At 39.8% G+C, this 14,000-nt stretch overlaps 1 protein-coding gene across 1 annotated transcript; it reads right to left on the bottom strand.

Annotated features, from left to right (window-relative positions):
- Nucleotides 1–386: 386 nt before the first annotated feature.
- LOC102573612 (heterochromatin-associated protein MENT) lies at nt 387–12,306 on the bottom strand. The gene is made up of 8 exons (XM_006276933.3): nt 12,257–12,306; nt 10,052–10,238; nt 9,432–9,518; nt 8,093–8,230; nt 7,420–7,537; nt 4,865–5,007; nt 3,666–3,833; nt 387–2,978 (listed from the first exon to the last, which is right to left on the bottom strand). Exons 2-8 carry the CDS (start codon nt 10,217–10,219, stop codon nt 2,574–2,576), a joined length of 1,227 nt encoding a protein of 408 aa, XP_006276995.1. The 5' UTR covers nt 10,220–10,238; nt 12,257–12,306; the 3' UTR covers nt 387–2,573.
- Nucleotides 12,307–14,000: the final 1,694 nt, after the last annotated feature.

Below are 14,000 nucleotides of genomic sequence, written 5' to 3'. Positions count from 1 at the left end.
CAAGTTATTTTAGTGAATTACCTGAGTACAGGGAAACCTACATATGACTAATTTGAATTACTGTATTCAGCTTAAATTTTCTATCTGTTGCATCCAGTGGATTCCTAGCAGCAGATCTGTAAGGTCAGAAAAAATAACCTCTAACAAGTGAGTCAGCTAACATTAACTAACAGGTTCTTAAACATTTTGCTACCTTATGGAGTTAAGAGTAGCATATTAAAAAAATCTTAACTGGTTGTGGTCAACCAAGGAGAGGGCTGTCAACTTGCAAGAGCAAGAAGGAAAGCACACCAAGTATCAAGAACATTTTGAATCATAAACACAACAAACAGACAAACCTTCTGAATAGAGTATAATCTGCTAAATCACAAATTAGAATTTTCATGTCAATTTTTTTTATTGCTTTGAATTCAAGACATACAAATCTTTCTGTAGAGTAAAATATGGGCTAAAAGCACATTAGGATATATGTTAGTATCAAACATCTTTGCTAAACTGTGTTCTTTAAGATTATACATTATTTTTCTGTTTTATTTCTAAAAACAGTGTTTGGAAGAGAGTACAAATTAAAAGCCAGCTATTAATTACTTTAACAATAGATTAAAAGAAGTAGGTATGAGTATTGCAGTTTTTATACCATATTTTCATAAGCATAACAGTCAAACAGGACACATCAATGACAATTTTGATATCAATTCTGCTAATTATAATTCTCAGCCTTTCTGGCTTACAAAGACTGTTAGAAGATTAGATCCAAGAACAAGCATGAGTCCAAGTAATACAACATTCCATATATAGCTTCATAACAATACTGGCAGGACATGAATGACAAAAAATAAAATGTTGATTGCACCATGGGCAAGGGTGATCTTTTTACTAGTCTGAGAGGTCAGGTTGTTTTTTTTTAATTTTGTTAGTGTGATAAGTGGGTGTTGGTAGAGTGTTAGATCCTCTCCCAGTCTTTCTTTTGACATAAGTAAAACTATATGGAATTCTTAAGGATGTGAGGGATGGTCTTCAAATGGAAGGCTTATCTTAGAGAACCTTTGTCAAGGATGGGGTTTCACATGGTTTTGGTTTGGCTTTGCTTGAAATCATGAATATTTACCAAAGTGAACATTTGTAATAAGAAATTTGGTATTTTTGTATACTTCCACATTCACCACTTACCTGATGAGAAGAGCTTGAAAGAACTCATGTGGCCCATGTGGTAAGACTTAATGGCTGCATCTACATGTGTATGAAGATGATGTGATAAACTCTGGTGCAGTTGTACCCAGAGCCAGATGCTCCTGGGTACAGTGACTACATGTGTACCCAGGACCATAGCAGCTTGATCTGGGGAGGGGCCCAGGGAGTCAGCTCCGGGGTCTGGGTGGTGGCATTGGATGGCAGAGAGGCTGACTCAGGCACAAAAGTGCTAAAGTGCAGGGCTAGGCAGCAGGCAGCCCCCCTCACTCTAGCACCCTCATGCCCCAGCTGGCCCCTGTCACCATCTACACATTTATTTCGGCAGAGTTAAGTACTCCACCGTAAAATAGTATAATCTCTGAGCTACAGTGGAGCTAGCTCATTTACTGCACCCCCATAATGGTGGCTGTGTAGATGGTGACACATTAGTGCAGAGCTAATTAGTCAAGTCTGCAGTAAAGAGTACATGTAGATGCACCCAATGTGGACAAACCACAGTGGTGTTAAGTCAAAAGGGGAAGCATCTGTCAATTTTCAGTTGGTTTAAAAAAAATAAAAGGATAAAAGGCTCTTAAACACCTTTGGTGCTTAGGTGCAGCTTACTCACAAACAGTTACTGTTGTTGTTTCAACAGGATGGCAAAGTCCAAAAGTGGTTCTGTGTAAATATGAAGTAATTCATATTTAACAAAATTGCCAAAGAAACAAAAGAAGATGCATGGGGAATAGCACAAAACTTCATAAAAGCCTGAAGGGGAGTATTTTTACATTCAGAGCTAGGGCTGGATGTTTATCTTTAATTGGCTATGCTGTGCCTAGCATTTGTAGACAGGTCATAATATATTAACAATTACCCTTTCTTTAAAGGCACCAGGAGAGCTAATAATTAAGTGCTACATGATAGTTAGAAGTAAAATGGCCCTTCAGCATGCTGGCAGCAATTATGATACTAAGATACTTGGTAGGCCAGGCTTAGACCTGATCACATCTTGTTTCCAAGCATGGGAGTGAGAACCTGGCTCAAGATTTCTAACTTCTACCCACCCTATAAACAAGTGGGTAGAGAGGGACACAGCCATGATTTGCTCTGCAGACACTGGCCAGGAGAGTAGGCCTGATGCAAGGACAGAGTATACTGCACTCCTGCAGAAGCTGTGATAGATGAGCATCTCCTCAGAACAGCAGAGCAGCTCAGCAGGAATTGTTCCTCTGCAGTTGTCTCTAAGGCATAGTTGTTCCTGAGGTTGCCCATGTTGGAACTAAAGAAGGTGGCTGAGCAGGGCTATGAGTAAGATTACAATCAAGGCATTGGTTGGAGAGCCAAATATTTTCCAGCTGCAGAGCGAACTTCTGATGCTTTTTACTAGCAGAAAGTAATACCTTCTAGGGGGAGCAAAATTTTCCAAAGAAGAGGATGCTCTTGGTTTTGTTATGCCTGATGAAGAAAAGGAAAGGGTGATCTGCCTTAAATTTTATAGCCTTTAGATGTGCTCTCTCTGCTATAACAATTCCAGTGGCAGCTGCTGCCTCAGTACCTTCTTCATTGACCTCAACAAAAGGCTTGTGAAAAATTTTTGACAAAAACAGATCCTTTTTGTCAGACAGTCCCGTGAAATCTGCCTGACCTGGGCTAAAGGCGTCTGGCATCCCCATACTGCTCAGAGTCAATTTGAGGTCATATCCCTCTTCCAGCTGGATCCTGGGAAGATACATTTCCACTTCCACTTTTGCCATTCTGTCTGGGCTGGTCCATTCAGCTAACTTCTCATAGGTCAATTCTCTTTCTAGCTACAGTGAATCAAGAAAAAGTTTATTAGAAAACTTAAGTTAAAGTGCAAGTTCCTGAGTGACTTTTGCTCTCATTTTCTTCAATAGGAGGTGAGGTTACTTTGCTTCTTGAAGAACTGCATCCACAAAGCCATTCCTTATCTTTGATATTTTTCACAAATAAAGAAATATCTGAGTTCATGTAATATTAATAATAATATTAATAATTAACAATAATCTATATGCATGGAAGGGACCCATATCTCTTGTCCTAACATACATAAGATGTGTACCTATCAAAGTGACATCCTTTTGCTGCAAACTTTGTCCTGTCCTTCACCCCCAATTTTTTGTTCATCTCTTTCTTTGTATCGCAACTGAAATTAAATTATAAACTCTTTTGGATGTAAGGCTGTTGTTTCCATTTAATCTGGAAAATACCTTTCAGTCATAGCCATTGTATCACTAACAATACATGATACCAATCATACCACTTCTGTTGTACCATTGCTAATACTGTCAGCAGAATAGGTCAGCTTTATTTAACCGTTTTCAGCCTGTGCTCTAGAAGGCTCCTACATGCTATAAAAGCAACAACAACTGCATGCACTGATATAGAAAATATTGCCAAACTATGAGCATTTCCCTGCAATGAAGAAATATTAAATTCCATTTTAATTCATCAGAACTATGGTATAATGGTCTTACCAGTTCCAGACCAGTAGTACTATCACTGATGTCATCTGGTAGGAGGATGAACATGCTGAGTTCGTTTTTAATATATGGGAGCTCGATGATTTTGAGTTTCATTGTGTCCATGCAAAGTATTTTAAACATATCTTTCAAAAACATCATCTGTACTGGTTTAGTCTTGGTCTGTCAAATATATATAAATAAGGAAATAAGTACTAAATATTTGCATTATCACCAAGGATGACTTGTAAGGTTCACCTCATTGTACCATGACATTTGGTTCACCTCATTGTACCATGCTACAGCACTCTGACACTGAGATTGTAGGGAACTCCTAGGCATAAGGAGTCAGAGGTCACTGAGAGGAGGGTTTCCTTTGGTTCCCTTCCCCACCCTGGCAGAAAGGGAGATCTCTTTTCAGTGTTTGAAAACTTGCTTGGTTACAAAGCAACGCTTTTCAAGGGGTGTTAAGAAATTTCCGTGGGTTTCACGAAATTCTCTTCTATTTCACTTTTTGTTTATAACAACTGAGTTCCAGGGGAACATAAATGAAGGAACACAAATTCTTAAAGGGAAAGTCAAGACAAAGCTGTCAAGTCAGCGGAAATGATGCAGTGCCATTGACTTCGACTCTTACATAGCCCTTTACATCCTCTCTGGAAATGTAGCCAAGATTTGCTCACATCTCTGTCATCCAGTAAGTGTCACAGTGTGTTCATTAAAATTGCCTAGTTTTCTGGTACCCAGCAGCCACTCCTTGAAGGCCAAACACACGTTTCAAACACTGACCTAACATATGTGGCTGATGGAATTAGTAATAAAGTTGTCACCCCAAATTACTTAGACACTACCAGTAGTTTTAAATGCAAATGGTCCATCTACACAAGGCGCTATGGTGCTGCAGTGTCCATTGGCAAAACCATGATGCTGCTGCTATGTCGCCATAGCAATGTCCTCCCACATAGCATGTTGCTGCAGTGACAGCAGCCAAAAATAAGTGTGCAGCTGGCACTGTGCAGTATAGGCTGTTACTGCACCATCTTTTAGTACTTCCAAAAGGAAGTAATAAATGACAGCACAGTAACAAAGGCACCATATGGCCACATGTAGACATGCCCATACAGTTGTAAATACACACAGAGTGCAGGTGAACGACTACTATGCTCTTTGGATGTTTCCTACAGTTAGTTAACAAGGAATTTCGGGAAACATACCTTGCTAACCCTGAAGGGTCTTTCAAATGTGTTTTCCTTTATAAACTGCTTTTCCCATTTTCCCTTGAAATAAATGGCATTTACCAGGACCAATGCAGTCCGTGAGTCAACAGATCCTGTAGGCAGCAGATCCTGGATTGTCCCTTTCAGATATCAGAAAAATTGAGGTTTTTATTCCAATATAATACTGCAAGTGACTTGTTATAAAGTTGTTTCTTTTTTGCCCAAGTAGTTATCCAGTGTCTGAACCTCAAAACCCTACTGTGTCTTTACATGGGCTGGGGTGGGGTGGATGGGGGGGTGATGACTCTGAAACTTATGCTAAGCTTGGGCCTACTCACAAAAGTTAAAATACAGAATAATAATGCTAACTGCATATTGCAAGAAGATACGAGTTCATGGCTAGGCCATCTAAGAAGGAATAATGAAGTATCTCTTCCAGCTTATCTTGCTATATTCAGAATGATTTCAAGCAGACTTTTACTTGTCTGGTGTGTAACCATATGAAATGTCTATCCTTGATTAATTAGTATGGTAAATATTTCTTTTGCGACTAACTAGTGTTTATGTGCAGGAAGAGACATTCTCCATATGTAATAGATGTCTCCTCATGATTTAGTATGTTTTTCTTTGCTATTAATCAGTTTCTTGATATGTTTCAAACTGGATAACCTCTTGTTACTGAAGAAGGTAACTCATTCAAATTAAACATTTCTGATAACCAGTAATGAGCAGGTTTTTCCTGTCAATTACTGCTTGGGATTCTTTCTTGATTTACACAACTAAAAGAATGTTTTGAAGATGCTAAACTAAGGGTATAAAAAGGCAGTAAAACAGCAAACAGCATGCACATGCTTCAAGAGTGAGAAATCTCTTTGACACCAGTTGCTGATGTCAGTTCGCCTGACTTACTCGAGAAGTTGAAGAGAAACAGACCACCTCTTCGTCGCCTGTTTGGTGAGAAATCATCACCTTATAGCTAATTACCGGACTTTGATTTGGTTTGGGTTTGCTTGACTTGATTTTAAATACTTGTAGTAAAGAAAGCCTTTCTGTTACTCATCGAACAAGGTATTGTGTCAATCCCTGGGCTAGTCCGGAATCCTAGGTTTTTATTGCTAACAGGGGGCAGGGGCACTTTAATTAGAGCAGCTCTCAGGAGCTGCTCTAATGAAAGTGCCTGCAGTGTCTCATGTATTGTGTCCCACATTTCAAAATGGCAGTGGGGGCGCATTAACTAAAGCTTGTTTAATCAGCTTTAGTTAAAGTGCCCCCACCGCCACTTTGAAGCACGGGGATGCTGAATACATGAATGCCAAGGCTGCTAGAGCATGCTAATTAGCTTAAATTCTCTGAATGTGTCTGAAAACACAAGTTAACTCTTCTCTCTCATGGGATCTAAGGTAGCGTAAATATCTGTATAGTTCTGTTAGCTTTGATTGAAACCTCTTCTTAATTAATCCCTACATGATCGGGCAGACAACTGATACATTCTGTTATGCAGCAAGAGAGAGAGGAGAGTTACTTTTACTTCTCAGGAAGTTAATTTACATTTCAGTTATTAAGAAATACTGAGAAATAGTTCAGTGGAAGTTTAATGTGCAAGTCCTGACTTAAATTCCCTATTCTGCTTCTGGGAAGTCTAGTCCATGTTTCCTACCTCCCAGAGGAGGGCCCCAACCTCTAGAAAATGTGTTATTCTAGGGTAGGAAGATGGGTCCATCCTTCAATTAAATTTATCATTTAATCAATCGAGTCTGCTCTAACACACTGTAATTACAGCACATCATAACAGGAGTCATGAACATCTACAGGCATCTGTTCTCACTAAATGATTTTTCAGGCCTAATTCATTTTCCCTTAAAAAAACTCTCTAATTAATTTCTTTCTTTCTTTCTTTCTTTCTTTCTTTCTTTCTTTCTTTCTTTCTTTCTTTCTTTAAAAATTTTGTTACTCAAGGACATGTTGGAGAGGAGTTACAGTGTGAAAGGTTCATAAAAAGAGCCTTGAAACATAACACTTGATGCCTGATACTTCACTGCCTTTCCCTTGTAAAAGCCAGTCATATTTGTTGAAAGTAGGTATAAATGTCAACCAAACCAGAATGGCATAATTTTCTTCCTGTTTCTACAGCCCTTTGATCTGGAGCAACTCATAACACAAGTGAACAAGTCTGCTAGGAATTAGGACAGTAAAATGGAGAGTTCTTGGGGTAAAATCCTGTGCTTGTAGTTCTGTAGTTGACTGGGGCCTATGAAGAAAGGAACCTTGCAGGGTTGGAAGTCAAGGTTAAAGGGCTATGCTGCTGTCTTCTAGCACTTCTCCCCATGGCTCATGCCTATCTATGGGAGTCTTTCCACTGTATTCAGTAAGTTCTTTGATAAAGTACTTGAAGCTGTTCAATTGCCTATCTGCCTGCCCGCTACCTCTCCCTCTGCTATTTCCATATTAGCTACTAGGGTATTTGTATATATGAGAAATGAAGCTATCCATCACAGGGCATAGCAGATTGTGGTGGCAGAAAGAAGAGGTTTTGGATTTGCCCCTTAGCTTACCCTCAGTTTGGTTTGTGACCCAGGAATTGATCTTTTTTCTGGCTTGTTCAGCAGCCGTCCTAAAGTTAACTGCTTGTGGCTCTGCACAGTAAAATTTCTTAGCAAGCTGTAAGTACCTCTGAAAATCAGAACAGGAAAAATGTTGTTTTTCCATTTAAAATAGGTACTACAATAAATTCACGTTAGTGTTGCTGATGAAATTGGATTGTTGTATAATATAACAATGTTACATTATTAAAGGAAGCACAATTCAATTTATATTAAAAGCAGTGTTTTAAAAAAATATCTGCCCTAACAGTAAGGTCATCTACACAATAAATTTTCCATTCTATGGGAAATTCTGTCATTTCAAAATTTCTTTTAATCACAAATTAGAACCAAGAAGTCAAAATTTTGATGTGTACTATGGAATGAAAAATCTGTCTATTTTGAATGAATTATGAAAATGAACTTATTGATAATGTGGAACTTTATGCTGCTTGCTGCTTTACAATGTAGGCTTCACTACAATACAACAGTCAGAATTATAAAGAAGAAAGAAAACATTTTAACACTACTGAAATAAAAGGCTTCAACTGGAAAAATTTTGACCATCTCAGCAAAATATAAAGAGTTAATACCAAAAGCATTGTTCAGAACTTTCCCTTCAGCTTAGTAATGCCCCATAACTTACCTGAATCAGGGGAAAAGTCTTTTCTTCATACAATCTGTTGGCAGTTTTAAGCTCATAGTTTTTGTTAGGTTTGTTGATTGCAGATAACAGTGTCTTAAAACCCACATGGATTTCTCGAGTTTCATTCTGTTCAGGTTCCTTTAAAGAAGACACTTGGAAATTATGTTTGCACCTGAAAATGTTGTACCTTCTTTAATTCCTTGTAACATCTAAGGGCACTTGTACATATGACCAGGCAGGAGGGGGGTTCCATGTTGTCTCAATCTGTATTCCTTAAATTGACGTGCTGGATGTCAATTTATGCCGTCAGTGTGTACATGTGACAGGTCAACAATCTCCAAAACTGCTCCATGCACTATTCAAAGTTAAATAAGGTAGGGGGCACCACATAACAATTCAACCCCACTGACCTCTTATTACTAAATTACTGTAGGGGTCACCTATAGCTCATACAATGCTGATCTGTGCAAATCAGCAACAGTTGTTTAGTTTCATTGATTGACATATTTAAGGTGTAATTGACATTGTCAATCATATGTCATATCATATGTCAATTATATTGTAATTTCAGTACTTTCATTAATGTCATAATTTAATACACATATTTTAAAACATTTTTTCTTTCCTCTTTTTGTAATTAAGAATTGTTATATTTTAATGTTTTTTATTATTATTTTATAACTGAGAAAGAGATCATAGAGTGGGGGTGGGAGGAAGGAGCTGCAGGGCAGCCCCAGAACAGGCTCTGGACAACCCAGCCAGAACAGCCCTGGAAGGAGCAAGCACATCCGCTGCCAAGTCCAGCTATTGCCTAGCACTTAGCACTAGCCGCTGCTGCTCATCATGGGTAGTGCCACCTCTTTCTTTCTGCCTCCCCTTTCCCTTCCAACTGCCCCCCACATCCAGCATGGTCCTGCAGCTTACACCAACTCCTGGCCCATGCACTGGAAGCAGTGCTGAGTGGGAACCAGAATCAGCTACAGACAGAGGCAGCAGCTTCTCCCTGGAGATTGGGGCATCCTCTCAGGTCTGCAGGTGATGCTGCTGCATCAGCACATCAGCTATGATCCCAGGCAGTTGCCCAATCCCCACCAGGAATCTGCAGACAGTGTCCACACCTGATGTCAGGATGCAACCGGCGCTGCTTTTGGCACATGAGGTGGTAGCTAGTGTAAGCTGTGGATGGGGCCAGGATGGGGCTGCCTGCCCAGCACGATGCAGCAGCTAGAACTGCTGGCTCCCTACAAGTTGGATCCTATGACTTTGTGGCTGCTGACCCACAGGCCAGATACAATCAGTTGCCAGGCCGGATTTTGCCCACCTCTGTTCTAATACATACCATTTTCCTTTTCCTGGGTCTCCCACGAGAGGGATTCGATGACGGAGGGGAAACAACAGTCTTCTCCTCTTTTTTAAAATGAAGAACCTGTAAGCAAAGTTTGCAAAGATAATAAATACACACACACACACACACACACACACACACACACACATGCACAGTATTTATTTTAGAGTAAAATGAGTATTAAGTACATTTCTAGTGACGTGAGTTAAAATCTTACTTATTATCAATTCATAATGCTCATTATTTCTTAATTTGCAATCAGAGATACTTAGCACTTTTATCTTAAATCATTCAGTTTAGATGGGAACCATGTAATAACCTGGCAGTTCCCAGGAGGCCTTCAGCTGGCCTACAATCTGGCCCATCTATAACCCGAATTTGGCTCAGAGTGTCAAGAAATATGCACAGCATATGATACCTACAAGATATTTTCTCCTAGTGGCACAAGGTGGGAACCTCTATGAAATAAATTAAATTTGCAGTCAATTTATTCCCTAAAGTCTACGTGCATTTTATTCACCATTTTGTTTAACACCGTACAATCAGCTTGCTGTAGCATATTTAAGAACCAGCTATTATGTATGTACCGTGGATAGTAAAATTTCAGAACCAACCTCAGCCATCTCGGTTGCAGTGTTACCCCTTGCACCCAGGTAGACCATTGCCAGACCAGTGGAGATGCTCCAAGGGGAAAAGAAAATGTTTTCTCCTTTAGAAGACTCATTCAGCTTCTTGAAAAGGTCAAGGGCAAAACTGCCATTGGATATTGTGAGTAAATCCATTGTTACAACCTAGGACAAACTGTTGACAGACAGGATGTCACTACCCCTTCACTACTTAATTCTAAAGAGCAGTTGAGGTGCTGCTGTGGTGTGCCATGCTTCCTCTTAGATGTAGCGTATTAAATATTCATATAATATGCAAAATATTGTGCAGACATGAAATAAAACACACACAAACTTTTGTGAAGAGACACACCAACAGATTTTTTCCCCCTCTAAGTTTTATCCTAGCTGATTTTGCTTTTTTCTTCTTTTTTATTTTTTCTTTGTTGCCCAAGGATGTTCCAGTAGACTAACTGGGAACCATTTCCTTTTGATTCCTGGAATAATTCTCTTTGACTCCTGATTCTGAGATGGCAGAAGAGGAGGAGGACTATTCATGAATGGGCTAGGTTTTTTCCCTTTTTAGTCCTCATAACTTCCTTGCTACCTCAATACCTGCTAAAGGAACCATCAGTTTGATGAACGATATGTGCTTATTCTCCAAACGGACACGGTGAGTTACCTAACAACAACAGTTGGGTTTATTAATTATTTAAACCAAGTAACATCTCCTGTCTTGTGAACTTCTAGCTTCTAGGCATCATGATTTAGTTCTATTTTTCTTCCTGGTTTAGGTTTGTAGGAAAATAAATTCTCTAGCTTGTTATTTCTCCCCCTCTGCCCTCTTTACCTCCTAAAATAACATCCACATGACTTTAAAAAAAAATTCTGTTATACATGAATTCACCACATTTTTACTTTTCCCCCCATCAACATATATACCACCTCTTGAATCTTATAGTTTTATGAATGAAATCCTGGGCTGAATTCTGAGGCTCTTCCTTTGCCCAAGCAAAACTCAGTGCAGTGAGTGTGAGTGCTGCCTAATAGAGTTACATCCCCAAAGGATTCATGGATCCTAAATCCTTCTCAACTTGCACTATGGACATTAAAATTAAAAAGTACAATATTTAAGTCCCTGGCTAGTTGCCATGTATTATTGGAAGTATCTAAAATCTCCAAGTACCTCAGTTTTTGTCATAAAAATTCCCCAGACCCATAAAGTTATGCTTCTGTCTTCAGTTCTTATGGTGCTGAGCAGCTAGGAGCCAAACTGACACCTGGGCTCTGGCAGATGCTTCAGATTAGTTGCTCCTCCACCTATATTGTCTAGGAAGCCTGATCCTATGTGTATTCTTGGAGCACAGGTGACAGATTGGGCTGTGCCCAAAGTAGGGAGGTGAAGGTGGTTCAGGTGCAGGAGGTGCTACCATCATTCACTAATTCCCATATTTAGTAGCTCAATCTTTCCCTCAAGATGTTGGAGAGTTGGGGTCCTCTCCTTGAGAGTATTCAAACTTACATCTACCACCCACCAGAAGAGCACTCAAATCACTAAACTACTATAGGTGAGATTTCTTCCTTCCTTCCTTCCCATTGGATGTGGAAGCTATTCCTTTTTCATAGATTCAATGAGAGGAAGCAAGCTGGAGCATAGTTTTCTAGGCTATGCTTATAGCACTCACCTGGAAGAGGAGAGACCAGGGAGCTATTTAAGAATTGCATACAATAATTGTTTAACATAAAATACTTAAATTTACTGGAACACATGTCACCTCCCTTCCCCCGTGAGTATTCTGATTATTTGGTTGTAGTCATCCACTCATACTCTGTATGATGCAATTTATTACATCGAAATTGAACATGTTTCAACAGGAAGGATGGACCCATCTTCCTACCCCAGAATAACACATTTCCTAGGAGCTGGGGCTCTCCTCTGGCAGGTGGACAACATGGGCTAGGCTTCTCAGAGGTAGAAGAGGGAATTTAAGCCAGGACTTACGCATTAAACTTTCACTGAACTATTGCTCACTATTTGCTAAGAACTCTGAAATCTAAATAAACTTCCTGAGAAATAAAACTCTCTCTTTCTCTCTCTCTCTCTCTCTCATTGCATGGCATAAAACATACTAGTTGTCTGCCCTATCATGTAGGGATGAATTAAAAAGAGGTTTCAATCAAAGCTAAATAGAACTGTACAGATATTTACGCTACCTTAGATCTTGTGAGAGAGAAGAGTTAACTTGTGTCTTCAGTCACGTTCTGGGACTGCTTGTTAGGCAACGAATAAGTTTAGAAATATAAAACAGTTTGCACCTCCCTCTCCTTCTACCCTACATCCTCCACCCTTATTTCCCTGGACATTTCCCCCACATAGCAATATTCCTTCTCCCCACCAATTTTCAGAGCTTCTGTTGCAAGTCTGAATAGCTTGCAACTGAACAACATTTAAATAGCTTGAAATACTGAACAACATTTAAACAGCAGTCTGTGAGATTTAATGGATGAATGCAAACAATGAAGCTTCTCTAAGTCAAGGTTGTTTGTGCTTTCAACACATACAGAAGCAGGAGGGCAAATGTTCCTATCAGTGGCAACGCGTAGGGGGTACACAGGTGTGCATGTGCACCCCCTGAGAGCTGTGCACCCCCTGACCAGCTGTGCTCACTGCTTAGATGATGGACAGGGAGGGCAGGCGGAAGTGCTGGTTTCCCCCCTGCAAGCGCTGGCCAATCGCTATAATCTCTCTAGCCACTTCCAGTAGTGGCTGCAGCATTGGACACCTCCCCCCCCCCAGTCCACAGGATCTCTCACCCCCCACTCCAGGTCTGCAGGATTGCCCGTAGGGGGACCCCCCTTGTTGACAGGACTGGTCGCTGTGGGGGCACGTGGCCCCCCCGACTAAGGAGGCACCAGTGGCTCATGGGCCCTATTCCTTTTTTTCTTTAAATATTTGAACTGAAAAGCATCAGCTGTTACACAAGACGATCCAGGTTCATTGCACAGGCTACTGAAGTATTAAAGCAAACTTTAAAGCTCCAGATTGTTCACACTGACACATGAAGGAAAATATATTGCAGCCAAGAGTTCCCTCTGTCAGAGATGGCAGGAAAGGAATTTTAAAGTGTACACCTTTCCTAAATGCATTGCCTTTTCCTTGTCTTATTCTACAAGGCAGTTTTTTTAAGAGGAATATGTTTGAATCCTCATAGCCATTAAGTCAAATGAAATACTTACTTCAGGATAGCTCATCTTTCCCAATCAGGAACCCTTCCTGAATAAAGCCTGGAAGAAGCATAGTCACAGAGGCAAAAATGATAAATAATCTGTTGGGTGGGAGTTCTAAAGCATATGCTGACAGGTGGAGATATTTTGAAGATGCCTGCACTATTTCATTTATCCTCTGAATTCAAGGAGTTAGAAATCTCTCCAAACCACAAAACCATTTAGAAAACTCAGTTTAAGTATTTTAGTCCATTGAAGTTGTTGGTTGCAATAGAACAAACAATCCAACAGGAAAATGTATAGAGAGGGGGATTTTGCACAGCCAGACTACAAGACAGGTAGGAGAAAATATTTAGAGCTGGATTCTCTGTTACTTTGTTTTATACCAGTATAGCTGCTTGTAACCATTGTTGAAACAGAGAAGGCAATGGAGAATCAAACTCTACTAGATTGTTGACATTGCAACATTATAAAGGAGAATGTTGTAAGAAAAGACATGTTTTATTTACATTCTGTGTTACGCAATTGATTCTTGTACAGCAGTTAGTTACCAACAGGTCACATAAATGCAAAGTGAAGAGAATACCTGCAAGCAACCCAAATACAGGAGAAAAATCTCCAGTATGAAAATAGAGATCATGAAGCAATTTTTAAATTGAATTTTTTTATTGCAGTCACACGTGTATGTTACGAAAGCATGAATCTGATTGAATGAATCATACTTCCAGGGAAG

Source organism: Alligator mississippiensis, chromosome 3 (assembly GCF_030867095.1).
Source record: "Alligator mississippiensis isolate rAllMis1 chromosome 3, rAllMis1, whole genome shotgun sequence".
NCBI lineage: Eukaryota > Metazoa > Chordata > Crocodylia > Alligatoridae > Alligator > Alligator mississippiensis.
Note: the sequence above shows the minus strand (reverse complement) of the source record. Positions and strands in the feature narration are given on the sequence as shown.

What these genes read in the sequence shown, in the direction of transcription:
- LOC102573612 (XM_006276933.3), bottom strand. Translation starts at nt 10,219, where the DNA reads ATGGATTTACTCACAATATCCAATGGCAGTTTTGCCCTTGACCTTTTC. An exon ending in AGACTTTTCCCCTGATTCAG is followed by an intron (nt 7,538 to 8,092) that starts GTAAGTTATGGG and finishes TCTGATTTTCAG; the next exon opens with AGGTACTTACAGCTTGCTAA. An exon ending in GGTCACAAACCAAACTGAGG is followed by an intron (nt 5,008 to 7,419) that starts GTAAGCTAAGGG and finishes GATATCTGAAAG; the next exon opens with GGACAATCCAGGATCTGCTG.